The sequence below is a fragment of the Rhamphochromis sp. 'chilingali' genome, assembly GCF_963969265.1.
Source record: "Rhamphochromis sp. 'chilingali' genome assembly, chromosome: 2".
Lineage (NCBI taxonomy): Eukaryota > Metazoa > Chordata > Actinopteri > Cichliformes > Cichlidae > Rhamphochromis > Rhamphochromis sp. 'chilingali'.
Window position 1 is genome coordinate 60,268,699 of NC_137930.1, and position 13,634 is coordinate 60,282,332.

A 13,634-nucleotide genomic window follows, 5' to 3' on the forward strand; every position below is an offset into this window, starting at 1 on the left:
TGTCCCCAGAGAGGTGGCGTCTGATACCCAACCTGACATATAGACACAGACATACAGGCACACACAGACACAAACATCCATTCCCACCCTCATGCTCTCATATGCACTCACTCTACACTCAACCAACGTGGAGACAGACATAAAGAGACGCTGTACACACAATCACACTCCCCAAGCGTACTCTACAAACCGGGTCTAGGTACCCTTGCCCCTGGAGGGGGGAATTGCACCCAGACCCAGGTGGTGTTACCCTTTTCCCTGCGGTGGGGAGAGGCAGACCACCCCGACTCCGCAGCAGCAGGGAGGCCCCACACCCCAGACCGCAGTCGGACGGCCAACTCCTCCTACTAGCCCTCCCGCTCCAGCAGGCCGCAGAGAATGGGGGTGGGAGAAGACTCCAAACCTCCCTCCACCCGCTCATTGTAGTGTTGATGCATATGTGTTCTAAGGTGCAATTAAAACCCAGGAGGGCATGGAGCTACCTGTTTTTCCCTATGTTAATACTGTCCATATGTACATAGCGCTGCAGAACTGTACACCCCCCCCCCAGCATGTTTACACTGAGTAGAAGATGCTCTGTATCTCACTGTACAACTGTATAGTGACAATAAAGGCATTCTATTCTCTATTCTATTCTATTCCAGGGGTGGGGCCTCCCAGCTACCATAAGGCGAGAGGCGGGGTGCATGGTACAGGTCGCCAGACCTCTTGTTTTTTTGTAACTTTGTGTGCTGCACCACAATTGTCGCAGCTGGGTTGAAGACATGACTGTACAATTGTGCCAATTTTTACCTCCACTTTAATGATCCTGCACACAAGCTCAGAGACATACTGACACACAGAGGGAGATGCTGCAACTGTTTGAAAACTTCAGAGTTTGTACCTGCACATGTGATGTGACAATAAAAAGTGATTTGATTTGAGTTTGTGGAAAGAACCCTTGATTTCCTGTTTTGACTTATAACTGAGTGGCAACACCCATCGTTTAGGAGAACACTGCAGCAGCTTCTTGCACCTTAACTGCAGGTATAAATGACTGCATCTAGGTGATGACACCGCGGCAGTAAGTAAAGCGACCACTGCGAAGGGTTTATGGGCACTTTGACACAGCAAGACAGAAGCATTCACACTCAATGACCAGTTAACCTCACCACCATTCAGTGCGTGTCTTTGGCCCCGGCCAGGCGCTGATTTTGAATCCAGGTCCGTCTTGCTGTGAGACAACAGTGCTAACCACCGTGCTGCACTAGGCACCAAAAACAACCTGGACCAAAATTCAAACCTGCTGCTAAAACCTACACTTCAGGTGCATCAGAAATGTGGTTTCAGTGATTTGAATGAGGCATGGTTGTTAGAGCCAGATGGGCTAGTCTGTATGTTTCACAAACTGCTGCTCTAGCACCTTTGGGATGTGGTGGAACAGGAGATTCCCATCATGGATGTGAAACTGACAAATCTGCATAACGGCGTGATGCTATCATGTCAATATGAAACAAAATTTCTGAGAAATGTTTCCAGCACTTTGTTGAATCTGTGCTATGAAGAATTAAAGCAGTTCCAAAGGCAAAAGGAGGTCCAACCTGGTACTAGCAAAGTCTAACTAATGAAGTGGCCACATAGCATATAGCTGCACATAAGATAAATGATTACTCACATCCCTCTCTGGCCAGGTACAGGTTCCTCGTGCCCGTTTCGACCTTCTTTTTATCGACCTTCAGCTTCACGGCATCTTCTCTGCTCACTGCTGCAACAATCATCAGCTTTCTGCCATGTATACGGATACCACCATCCTGCATCAAACATACAAATGTTTGCAAGGCTTGTCTACAACAAGGGTTATTACACAAAAGAGACTCGAGTGACGCTATAAAAGGGTGAATACACAAGAAATTTGTAATAACAGTGTTCAAACATCAATTGGACAAGTGACAGATTAGTAAAAATATTTTGCTTCAAACTAATAACCTTTAAATTACCCTCCATGTAGCTTGACAAAAAATTATTAGAAAAATTATTTATTAGTAGTTACTATCAGTTAATATGTTGAATAAAAATACATAGATATACATTGGCCACTCAGAGCTATCAATGTGTTGTGCCAATTCTGCCCATGCTGTTTCCACATTCCAATTTAAAAACATCAACATTAAAAGGCCAAATTCCCAAGAAGTGGCTCCATCTAAACAGTGTGTGATTGCACAATAAGTCAAACATCATGTACATTACACTTGATTATATATTACCTCTGCCTCCTCCTGTGATGCAGCTATGCATTTATCTGCAGCCTCTTTAGTCTTAAACTGAGCAAAGGCACAACCTGCCAACAATAACACAGAAGAGTAAGTGAACTGGTTCTCTCCAAACAGCTAATAGACACAAGTGTTTCACTTAAGGACTTTCGAGGACTGTCAACTGACCTTTTGAATGTTCTGTATCTGGGTGGAGAACAATCTTTATGTAGTTAAGTTCTCCAAACTGAAGGAGAACTTCCTCTAAGTCTTCTTCCTCCGTGTCAAATGACAGGTTCCTAAATTGGTTTAAATGTAGGTGTTTAAAAAAACAAAAGAAACGGGTCTCAGTAAAATAAACTGAAAAATAAACCAAACCTGGCTCAGGACTGAGTAGGAGGAAAAATCACTGACCTGATGAAAACCGTTCTGCCCTCTTTCACATCTGAAGGAAGCTGTTTTTTCGAGGTCTTTTTCTCAGCTACGGATAAAAGCCAAATACAGAATGTATGAAAACAACTTCAAAGGAAAGGAAATATTAAATATGTTATTTATACTATCCATACCTAATTTATCTTCTTCATCCTCTTCATCCATACTGCCATCATCATGATCTGAATCAAGGCTTTCTCCATCCTCATCAACATCATCACCCTCCTCTTCCCCATCATCATCATCCTCTTCCTCCTCATCTTTTTCATCATCAGAATCACTCACTTCACTGCTTTGTTCACTCCCATCTTCATCACCTGATTCGAATTCCTCTGTATGCTTCACAGCTGATTCTGAACTGACACTGTGGACAGATGTGGAGCAAAAATAACCAGTGTAGTCAATCACCTTTTAACACTCATGGCATATAAACAGAGGAATGCATGTTTGAGGTTCATACTTTTTCTTCTCAGGTGGAGCTTTCTTCTTTTCTTCATCCTCATCATCCATGTCACTGTCAGTGTTAGCATTTGCTTCTTCTGGATTTGTACTGGCTATGAAGAAAAAAAAATTGTGTTAATGACAACAAGCTTTATATCTTCTGGAACTAGAGCACACAAAGTATTTTTGTCATTTAACTACCTGAATTTGAGGACTGCTGTGTAGTAACAAACTTGTCCTTTGGTACAGCCCAGTCAATTGCTACAGGTCGGCCTGGAGATTAAATGCCAACATTTAAAAAAAAAAAGAAATGTCAAAGTAACAATGTAACAAGTCATAATGAGCTTTTTTTAAGCACACAACTCAACGGTCTCACTCATTTACCTTTTATCTCCTTCAAGTTCATAGCATTAAGTGCTTTTGATGCCTCTGGCACTTTTTTAAACAGGACAAATGCAAATCCACGCATCTTTCCATCTATGAAAAAGCATAAAAATCAACCTCATAACGAATCAATCCACTCCAAAGTCTGGCAATACTTCAACATGCTCACTTATGTATACATCTGCTAAGAAACATATGTATTTACCAGGTTTGAGGGGGATTTTGACCTCAATAACCGTCCCAAACTTTGCAAATACTTCTTTCAAATGATCCTCTGTGCACTGTAACACATGGTGTGTGTTAGCAAAGGTTTCTGTCAGTGTGCTCTGAGCTGTTACATTTAGTAATCATGAAACATACTGTACCTTAAAGCTGAGATTCCTTATAATAAGTCTTGCTTTCAGTAGCTTTTTCTTGGAGCCTTTCTGCTGATTCTCCTTTGGAGCAGTGACTGCCTCTGTAGGTGCTAAATGACATAAGTGCAAGGTTACCATGGAGACACAGGACTCTCCTAATTGCCCGTTTTGGAACATGTCTTCATACGAACCTTTCTTGTTTTTGTCTTTGTCTTTGATTTTACTCTTGGCGACTGTCAGGGACAGCTTCTGCCCGTCGTATTCTTTAATTTCTTTTAAGGCTCGTTGTGCATCTTCCTCCATGGAATATGTGACAAAACCAAACCCTCGACATTTTTCTGTCTCTGGTTGAAAAATAAATAGACACCACCAATATCTGTTATGTACATAAATATGTTTATGTTTGCAATTTTAATTTAATTCTACTTTCGTACGACTTTTTCCATTATTATTGTATGGTTCTTTCGAATACACGACAGTACCTTTATCTCTGACCACGAAGCATTTCTTTACCGGACCAATTTCTGAGAATATTTCTTCGAGTCGCTCATTAGAAGCTGAATCTGGTAGAGAACCAACAAATACGGTGTGCGCCGCCATGGCTAACTGCTAACTTTACGGCGTGTGCACCAACTCAAAAAGTGAAATGCAGTTTAATACAAATCCACTACAGGAAGCTAATGTCTAAGTTCTCGATAACACGTTTATCAGAGGCATGAATACACGCCACAGAACTGTTTAACTTGGACGTCGTTAGCCACGGGACTAAGTCGCATGTTTACATGTGGAAGCAGCCATCTTTGAAAAAGAACAGAAGGGCATTCGTCACGTGCGCCACCTATCGTCCAGGAGGTTTCAATGTAGGAATAATATCTAAATTTAAATAAGCTGATATAAAAGTAAAATTCAGCTTCTTTTTGTGAAGTACCATTTCTGTCTGATGTTTGTTTCCACCATTACTGAGTTTCCTGCATATGCTTACTATTTACTTTAACTTCCCACAATAGCTGTTTTATTGAGGTGGTGCTTCCTGCAGAAAGCCTAAAGGGAGCATATGAGGATTGCGGTTACCAACCATGACAGCACAAATCCAAAACAACTGATATGTTGTTGATTTTCTTTATTTCCTTACCACAAGAGGCCCTTGTGGTTAACAGATATAATTTACCAATAATTTACCTATATCCTTCTGTAAATTTCAGTACTGTTTTGTTTTTATGTCATACTTATATTACACTGGATTAATCATTTCTAGGGTCTTGTGCTGATAGTAAAGCATAACTGTAATGATAATACTGGGAGTGAGCTACATGGCTTCTGCCACCAGGTGGTGTCTTCAGTAGCTCAAATCACTTTCTAGGTGCAGTACAAACTAAAAATTTACAGTAAAGAAAACAGTGTGTGGTTTTAAGGCATTGGGCCACTTCAGTTCTCAAAACCCGTAACTCTACTAAAAGGATTGAATACCATTCTTCCAAAAGATATTCCCTTCTTTAGTGTTACAGTTTTAAAATCACATTGGGCTATGACATTGTTGGAGAAGTACAGTACCTACCCTACAGAAACCGACTGCATCAAACCATATCTGGAAAAACATCACAATGACTGGATGTACTAATTGCATTGGTCAAAGGTTCATTTCTTTACCTGCTTATCACCTGTCTCAATAGTAGAATAGGTTGAAGTCTAAATGTGCTAATCAGTTCTGAGGTTAGGTGGTTAAATGTCAAGCATAATTACCTCCTAATATAAATACATACTTTTCATTTACCCCCAGTTAGTTAGAAACTATGTTGTACACATAGTTATAAAGAACAATTTTTGTAGGCAAGAGTACAGTGCTTTACAACAAGAATAATATTGCATTTCACCACATTGGTGCTTTAACTCCTAACCCTTCGTAATCAACTTGGACAAAAAAGGAAAAGTTAAAAAATACTTGCACAGGTTCAAGTTAAGATAAACAAATCTTTATTGCACAGAGTTAGAAGTATAACATGTTATGCTTAAACATCTTCAACTTACAAGTCATTCACATGAAAAGTGTTAACAGAAATGACTGAATAAGATTTCTTTTCCCAATTTTAGTAGGTCACATCCTTCAAGAATATTGAGAATACAAACACCTTAGAGTAGTTTAACACACACACATAGACACTGACCTAAATTAATCAAATATATACTTTCATGAAAATGTGTTGTGATCACCTTAGTTCTTGCTAGACTTGGTGGTAGTAACAAGTGAGGTGCTTTTTAAGGCACTTTCAAGGCTTTGTGTAAAAATGTGTAAAAAGCAAAACTTCAGCAGCAGCAGTGTCAAGTAGTATTGCATTTTCTTCTGAGTGCACACAGCATGCTGTACTCATCAGCAGGAAATTGAAAATCAGACCAGCAGTTTAACCCTGAAGCTCATTCACATGAATCAACTGTTTTTTTAAAGCAAGGAACAAGTTTCTTTACTTGTAAATTACTGCAGGAAAAGTAAATGTCCAGTTTTAATTTAAAGTTAAATTAAGTTTCATCTAAAACTATGCTGATTTCCCCTCTTTTGTTTGTTCTGTGTGTTCAGCGCTGTCCACCAAATTAACTACTAAAATATTTTGTGTAACAATGATTAATCTCTTTATCACTCTAATGATTAGCCTTTTGTCTTTAACATGAGAAAATTTCCACCACCCTCTCTCCAGTAGCTCAAAATCTGAAAGATATGCAACAAGTGATTGTATTTAAGCTGAACTCGTTAATGCAAGCACCAAAACACATGACTCCAAACATTAGACAGTAAAACCTCAAGCACACATCTTGACCTGTCGTGTTTCATAAATGGAAGCACTTGGAGCTTGCATGCTTGTGGTCATCGATGTTCACATCATTCTTTGGACTGTTTACATTTTGTCTCAAATATTTTTTAAAAAAAGAAGCAAAAAGCAAAGTTCACATTTGATTTGGAAATTGTATTTTTGAGCGGCAAAGAACAGTTAGGAGCTTCAATGTATAACCCTCCATTTCCAAAGGCGTTGAGATGTTGTGCAAAATGTAATGATGTAATCATTTTTAAAGATATATAGTTAACTGAAAATGTCTGTAGGCACCAGTACATTAACAGTTCTGACAAACCATTATGTTGTAGTAAAATTATGCTGGTTCCACCATTTCAAATGAGAATATGTCCTGCACTTGTCTTCCCTTCCATGATTTAGTTAAAGATAAGATAAGATAAGATAAGATAAGATAAGATAAGATAAGATAAGATAAGATAAGATAAGATAAGATAAGATAAGATAAGATAAGATAAGATAACCTTTATTAGTCCCACACGTGGGAAATTTGTTTTGTCACAGCAGGAAGTGGACAGTGCAAAAGTTATGACGCAAAAATTAGAATACAATAAGAATAAATACAGTACACAGCTGTACAGAATAGAATAAAATAATATACTATATAAAGTAGAATAAAATAGAATAAAAATATACAATAAGATAAAAATAGAATACGAATGCTATATACAACTGAGTAAAAATACAACGAAGTTAGTAGACAGTTGCTTGCCTAAAAGAAAAATGTCAGACTTTATATTTGTTTGTTAACTTTTAAGGGGCGACCGTGGCTCAGGGGGGTTGGGAAGCGTATCTGTAACCGGTAGGTCACCGGTTTGATCCCCAGCTCTCTCTGTCCTGGTCGTTGTGTCCTTGGGCAAGACACTTTACTCTACCGTCTACTGGTGTTGGCCAGAGGGGCTGATGCCACGATATGGCAGCCTTGCTTCTGTCAGTCTGCCCCAGGGCAGCTGTGGCTACAACTGTAGCTGCCTCCACCAGTGTGTGAATGTGAGAGTGAATGAATAGTGGAATTGTAAAGCGCTTTGGGTGTCTTGAAAAGCGCTATATAAATCCAATCCATTATTATTATTACTTTGGCGTACATGAACATTGTAATCCAAAGTGCATTTTATTCTTTATATGCTTTGCTTTAGTGTTTATGAAACTGTATGAACTAAACCCTGAGTACACTCGATCTTCATTCTGAATAAAACTGAACTGTTACTGTACCTTCATTACACATGCCAATTAGTGTAAAAATTCAAGATGTACTTTTACAGCTTAAACCATTTGAGGTTAATGCACAGTGAAGTTCCTCTTGCATTACATTGTTGGGATTTTACCTCATAACTTTGCCTTTAACGGGGTAAAACCAAGGGAACTGAGGAATATGCAAAGTGTGGACAGATATTCTTCTGGGTGTTTCTTAAGGTGGCCCGCGTGAATGGAATTGTCCCACTTCTTTTCTGTGACATCCATTCCACGCCTTCGCCAGTAACCGGCCAAGTCCGCCAAATTTCGTGGGTCACACAGTGGATCGTTGTTACAGTAGAACATCAGCACAGGAGCGGTGACGGGCGTATTCCAAAACACATCCAAGCCTATGTCAAAGTAGTCCACGGTGTGGCTTTTAAACTTGTCAAAGTAAAACATGGCTGTTTGCTTTACCAACCACTCACATTTTGGAAATACAGTTTTTCCCAAACCTGAGAAGAAAGAAGGAAAATAACTATCAATTTTGCAAGAAAAGGAAAACAAGAATTAGATAAAGTGTGAGTTAATGGTAACTCACCTATAGCCATGTGCTCAAGGGATCCTGCCACCATGCTATCATAAATCTGTCCTGTGATCCTTTTTGTGAATGCCTGATATTTATTTGTATCCTTCGACACATGCACAAGGAGCTGAGAGAAGGTATATCCACCGATTGAAAATGCATGAACAAGCAAGGGGCGGGACACGAAGCGCTCGCTCTCCAGCAACTCCAGTAATGTCTTTCCATGTTCCAGACCCCAGCGGGGCCAAAGGAACCCTTGCACCTTTAAAAAAAAGGAGAAATTCAATCAGCCTTTCCGAAAATCATTTAAAAACATACACACACACTAAACTTTGAATATAAAGCTGAGTGAATTCATTTTTCAAAGTAAGATCAATGCGCGACATTACAGTGCTCCCACAATGTCCTGGTGGGGTCCCCTCTACTGTTGCCTTTTTATGAGTTAGGTTTCCATTGCAATCTTAGTTTAATACAAACTTTCTTCACATTTATCTAATGCAGTTTCATTCTTATAGTGCTACTTCACAGATATAGACCTTAAAACACTTTACAGTTTAAAGAAAAGGAGCCTTTAATTTGACAATCTGAACGGTGATATTATGGCAACAGTTGTGGACGAAGAACTTCCTTTTAACAAGTTTAAACAACTTCCAACAGAGGGTGGGGGGAGTAATCTGATCACAAAAAGGGGGGACAAGGGGAGAGAGTAGGGAAAAGGAAATGATGTACAACAGTTTCATATAAATGCATCGTGAACAGAAAAGTGGGTATTATATCATGGGAAGTCCCCAACAGCTGAGCCTACAGCAGCATGATTTATGGATGATTCGGGGTCATCTGATCCACCCCAACTATAAACTTTTAAGCCTAATCTTCAAAGTACAGGTTGTCTCTCTCAACCTCAACCGCACAGAGGCTCGATAATGTAAGGCTCTGCCTTCTATTGTACTTTTAGTAATTCTGGGAAGCACAAGCTTGCACTCAGAGCACATACTTCTAGAAAGACTATTATTCATTAACTGCCCTGTGATGCATTTTAGCGATAAATACAAGAATAAAACACACGGTCATACTGTTTTAGCTGACTCAGAAGAGCAGCTATACAGTTAGTGTGAGAAACCGATTAAGTTTAACATATGCTCCAATTTCTAAGTCCCTGAATTCTTACCTCGCTCTCAAATACTAGCACGTCAAATCCTGTGTTGAAGTAGATGTCACAGTACTTAACCAGCGCTTGAGGACGTGAACCCAACCACGGTAACATCAGCAATAGAGGTTTGTGCCGTTCTGAGGTCCGGTTCTGGCATCCAGGGACTGCAAATGTTGCTTCATTCATGAAGAACGTGGCATTCTTACTTATGCGGTGGGCAGTAATGCCTCTGCTAAGAGCTACACTTGCAAACATGTCAGCAATTGTAGGGCTTTCATTTAAGAGAGAGAGGAGTATTCAAAAACGCAAGGCTACCTGGATAAAAGAGAAAGACACATGACACATGCATGAATTTGGAATAATAAAAAACAGAGAACCAGGAAGGTAGACACAGAAACCACAAAATAGGGAAAAACAAAGAAATACAAAGATCAAGAATAACTAAGAATGACAGAAATCAAAGCAATCATTTATAACCAATTCTGGTCCTATGTTTTGCCTATGGAAGTGTCCCTCCAGGGGGGCATGGACCCCTTAATGATCCTCTATCTAATCAAACGAGCCAAGGTGTGTAGGTCACAGTCAGCCAAGGTTTCAGGTGAATTCACTGTGAAACCCAGCCCCAACCTGTGATGTGATTTAGTGAGGTCAAGAAGACAGATGGTTTGAAAGAGGACTGAAAGAAGCCCTGTCCACTGTGAACGATCATCTTTGAACAGAGGCGGTGGTTTATGACACCAACTGTCTGCCATCTATAATCCAGTTTTGAGATCCTTGCCCAGACGCCTTAACGCCCACTCACATCCTGGGCCTGTTGACCTCAGGAAATCACATGATAATGTGGGGCTAGTTTTCACAATGAGTTCACCCGAAACCTTGGCTGATTGTGACCAACACCCGTTTTTTACATCTTGGCTCGTGTGATTAGATCATTAGGGGTCAATGTCCCCCTGGGGGAATCTCCCATTGGGCTTAAGTCTGGGACTCTCCACCATTTGACCTTAGAACTGAAGAAGCTTCTCGGATGAGAGTTGAAACGTCTTCAAGCAAAAACATATTTATGTCACAACATATTTTTGCAAAGTATGTCTATAGGAAGGTCACAACCTCTCTGCAAGAGCATATGCACACAGCCACACACCATTAGCTGACAGGTTTTTTTATTTGCCAAAATTGGAGTACTTGGAGTACCTGTACATGTTTAGGCAAAATTTGAAAATATGAATATGTTAACTTTATATCTATATTATATATTATATTACATTTATATTAAATCTATACATATGTCATCAATTTCTTGATATATCACCAATGATGCTTCTATGCTGAAAAAAACAGTATAGGAATTTTATTTTTCTGCATTATATAGAATAAGTATAACTCCATATCAGACTTTAAAGGATCACTTATATTTTATCAACATGTAATAATGTTACTTATAATGTTATAAATCATATTGAACATGTTGGCACAAATTGTACAACTCTCCATAACTTATGAAAGCTGTTTCCCTGTTGTTTAGCTTGATTGTTTCTTTCACTGAATCATGCAAAAGTTGCACACAAGTCAGGGATGTTATCTAGGACTGTTTTAGCCTATAGCAAGACGAAGCAAGGGAAATGGCGGAGACAGGAGTCCTATTTCACAATGTAATGGTAAATGGCCTGCATTTGTATAGCTCTTTTCTAGTCCCTAAGGACCCCAAAGCGCTTCACACTACATTCAGTCATTCACCCATTCACACACACATTCACACACTGGCGATGGCAAGCTACATTGTAGCCACAACTGCCCTGGTGCGCACTGACAGAGGCGAGGCTGCCGGACACTGGCGCCACCGGGCCCTCTGACCACCACCAGTAGGCAAACATGGGGTTAGTAAAATGTACTTTTGTACGATTATTTCTGTAGGAACCACCAAGCTGAGGGGGCATGCCTCTAATCATGCATGCACATACATACTAAATGCAAAACAACTGCCCTACAACAAAATAAAGATTTGGTTACAATTTTCCTATCATTAATTGTAGCTGTTTTATTCCTCATGCATTAACTTGTGGTTAGCGATGGCTACTGATTATTCTGCTCAAAGTCGCAGGAAAACAAACATATACATGGATGCTTGCTTTGTGCTGTTCTTCAGCTGCAAAACAAACTTACTGGCAGCTCATACATTTTACCAGTTTAAGCTATTTCTCCTTGTAATTTTCCTTTTTATTTTTCTCAGAAAAAAGATTTCTCCGCTCACTGCTGCTACAAGAGCCGTTAAATTTGAGCTAAGCAAACAAAGCTAACTGTATAGAGCCCAAATGTCCCCAACCACCACCAAAACCCACCCACTCATTTGGCGTACAATTGTCTAGGTTTTTTTTGTTTGTTTTTTTAAATCCCCTTAAACATATGGGGTTAGCCTTTCTTTCACAGCCAGCTGAAACAAACAACAAACAAACAAATGCAATGCTAATTTAAGACCAAAATGAACTTACCGTCAAAGCATGGAAAGCTTTAGCTAGTTAAACCTAGTAGCTATTTTCTGTGGCAGAGTTACAAAAGTGCATCCAATTATATTGTAGTAATATGTAGTAGGTAAGAATAGGATGTTCCCAAACACCTAGTTTGCAACAAAAGATAAAAAAGAATTTAAAAAAAGGTTAATATTAAGCTATATGGACATATCCCAAGTGAGTCTGACGTGAGGACGGAATTGATCCCAGTGTGGGTATCTAAGTCCTCCTCTTAACTCCTCCTCCTTCTTCTTCGTGATTTTCTGTAACTGCATATTTTCCGCCACCTACTGTGCAGTCTGAAAATATCTGGACTGTCACCCACTGTAAATCATTCGCCTCTGCCTGTCTGAGCAATGTATTTCCAATATAACAACCCTATAGTAACTGAACTGCAAATTTACAGATTTAATTTGAGTGGTTCTTTTGCGACCTCCTGCGAACTGCGACCTGTTCAAGCATTTATGCAGTATTTTTGGTAAGTCCACCACCAAGTTCCAAGTTTTCCCCTTTTGTGAATAATACCAGGAAAATACTTATCCTGGAACCTGTGGATATCACTGATTAGTGGGCTTCCTGTATTTGGCTGATTTTTATATTTTTATAGCTGCTTCCATTTCGGCTTCTTCTGTCTTCCTTGACATAATCAATGAGCGAGTTTCACTCTAATTAAAAACCAGCCGATATATATATATATATATATATATATATATATATATATATATATATATATATATATATATATATATATATATATATATATATATATATATATAATTTTTTTTTACTTTTATACACATCAGAATCAGAGAGACTTTATAATTACAAAGGGAACTTATTAATAAATTCCCTTTATGATTCCAGCTTTTCATGAAAAAAAATCTGTGCTTCCCTATGAACTTGAGTGACATCCCGTTCTTAATCCATGGAGTTTAATATGATTTTGGCACACCCTTTTCCCACAAGGTTTAAGAGTGTGTTTATGGGACTTTATGACCATTCTTCCAGAAACACATCTGTGAGGGCAGACAGGGATTTTGGATTTTGGCTCTAGTTGTTGACTGGAACACCGGAATTCAATTATTTAAATATAAATCATAGTATTTAGTATATCATTTAGTATATCATAGTATTTCCAAGGGACCTCTGACATTTTACACATCTTAATCAAATTTGTTCCACTGTTTCACGTTCAGAATTATTTTAAGATTTGTACTCATTTTAATGTATGTTTAATGAATGTTGGAGTTATTACAATTACAAAAACGAATGCTGAATAAACATTTCACTCAGTTCTTCTTTCAAAGACACTTGTGATGCCTGTCCTCAATGAACATGCTTTTAGATTTATGTTCTAAGAATTCACTTGAGTTTCCACAAAGGGATGCATGTGATTGTGGCATTGCCCTCATTACTTTGACCTCCTTTGTTGGTCCAATAACAGACAACTGAGGTGAAGTGTAAAGGTCATGTTTGTATACACATGTTAAGAGGGCATCACTGTATAATATTGTACTGTACATTTTGTCCCATCTTCATCTTT

At 39.0% G+C, this 13,634-nt stretch overlaps 2 protein-coding genes across 2 annotated transcripts in view; both read right to left on the bottom strand.

The window, feature by feature from the left end:
• Positions 1–4,653, bottom strand: part of rbm28 (RNA binding motif protein 28) — a 14,500-nt gene extending 9,847 nt beyond the window's left edge. The window contains exons 1-12 of the mRNA XM_080864214.1: positions 4,324–4,653; positions 4,033–4,185; positions 3,851–3,951; positions 3,691–3,766; positions 3,486–3,578; positions 3,303–3,374; positions 3,121–3,214; positions 2,795–3,024; positions 2,643–2,709; positions 2,418–2,527; positions 2,244–2,317; positions 1,655–1,790 (exon numbers count right to left, since the gene is read on the bottom strand). Coding sequence (XP_080720340.1) covers positions 1,655–1,790; positions 2,244–2,317; positions 2,418–2,527; positions 2,643–2,709; positions 2,795–3,024; positions 3,121–3,214; positions 3,303–3,374; positions 3,486–3,578; positions 3,691–3,766; positions 3,851–3,951; positions 4,033–4,185; positions 4,324–4,441 — 1,324 coding nt within the window. The 5' untranslated portion in view covers positions 4,442–4,653. The remainder of the gene's footprint in view (positions 1–1,654; positions 1,791–2,243; positions 2,318–2,417; positions 2,528–2,642; positions 2,710–2,794; positions 3,025–3,120; positions 3,215–3,302; positions 3,375–3,485; positions 3,579–3,690; positions 3,767–3,850; positions 3,952–4,032; positions 4,186–4,323) is intronic.
• A 1,155-nt stretch (positions 4,654–5,808) lies between these two features.
• LOC308391806 (transmembrane protein 53) lies at positions 5,809–12,327 on the bottom strand. Its single transcript, XM_080874556.1, has 4 exons — positions 12,074–12,327; positions 9,606–9,902; positions 8,453–8,699; positions 5,809–8,366 (listed from the first exon to the last, which is right to left on the bottom strand). The coding sequence occupies exons 2-4, from the start codon at positions 9,840–9,842 to the stop codon at positions 8,005–8,007; spliced, it is 846 nt and encodes a 281-aa protein (XP_080730682.1). The 5' UTR covers positions 9,843–9,902; positions 12,074–12,327; the 3' UTR covers positions 5,809–8,004.
• Between the last annotated feature and the right edge of the window lie 1,307 nt (positions 12,328–13,634).

Excerpts from the sequence above, each read along its gene's own strand:
- LOC308391806 (XM_080874556.1), bottom strand. The coding sequence starts at position 9,842 with ATGTTTGCAAGTGTAGCTCTTAGCAGAGGCATTACTGCCCACCGCATA. Across the intron at positions 8,700-9,605 it reads TGCTAGTATTTGAGAGCGAG|GTGCAAGGGTTCCTTTGGCC; the intron begins GTAAGAATTCAG and ends TTTTTTTTAAAG. Across the intron at positions 8,367-8,452 it reads CCTTGAGCACATGGCTATAG|GTTTGGGAAAAACTGTATTT; the intron begins GTGAGTTACCAT and ends CTTTCTTCTCAG.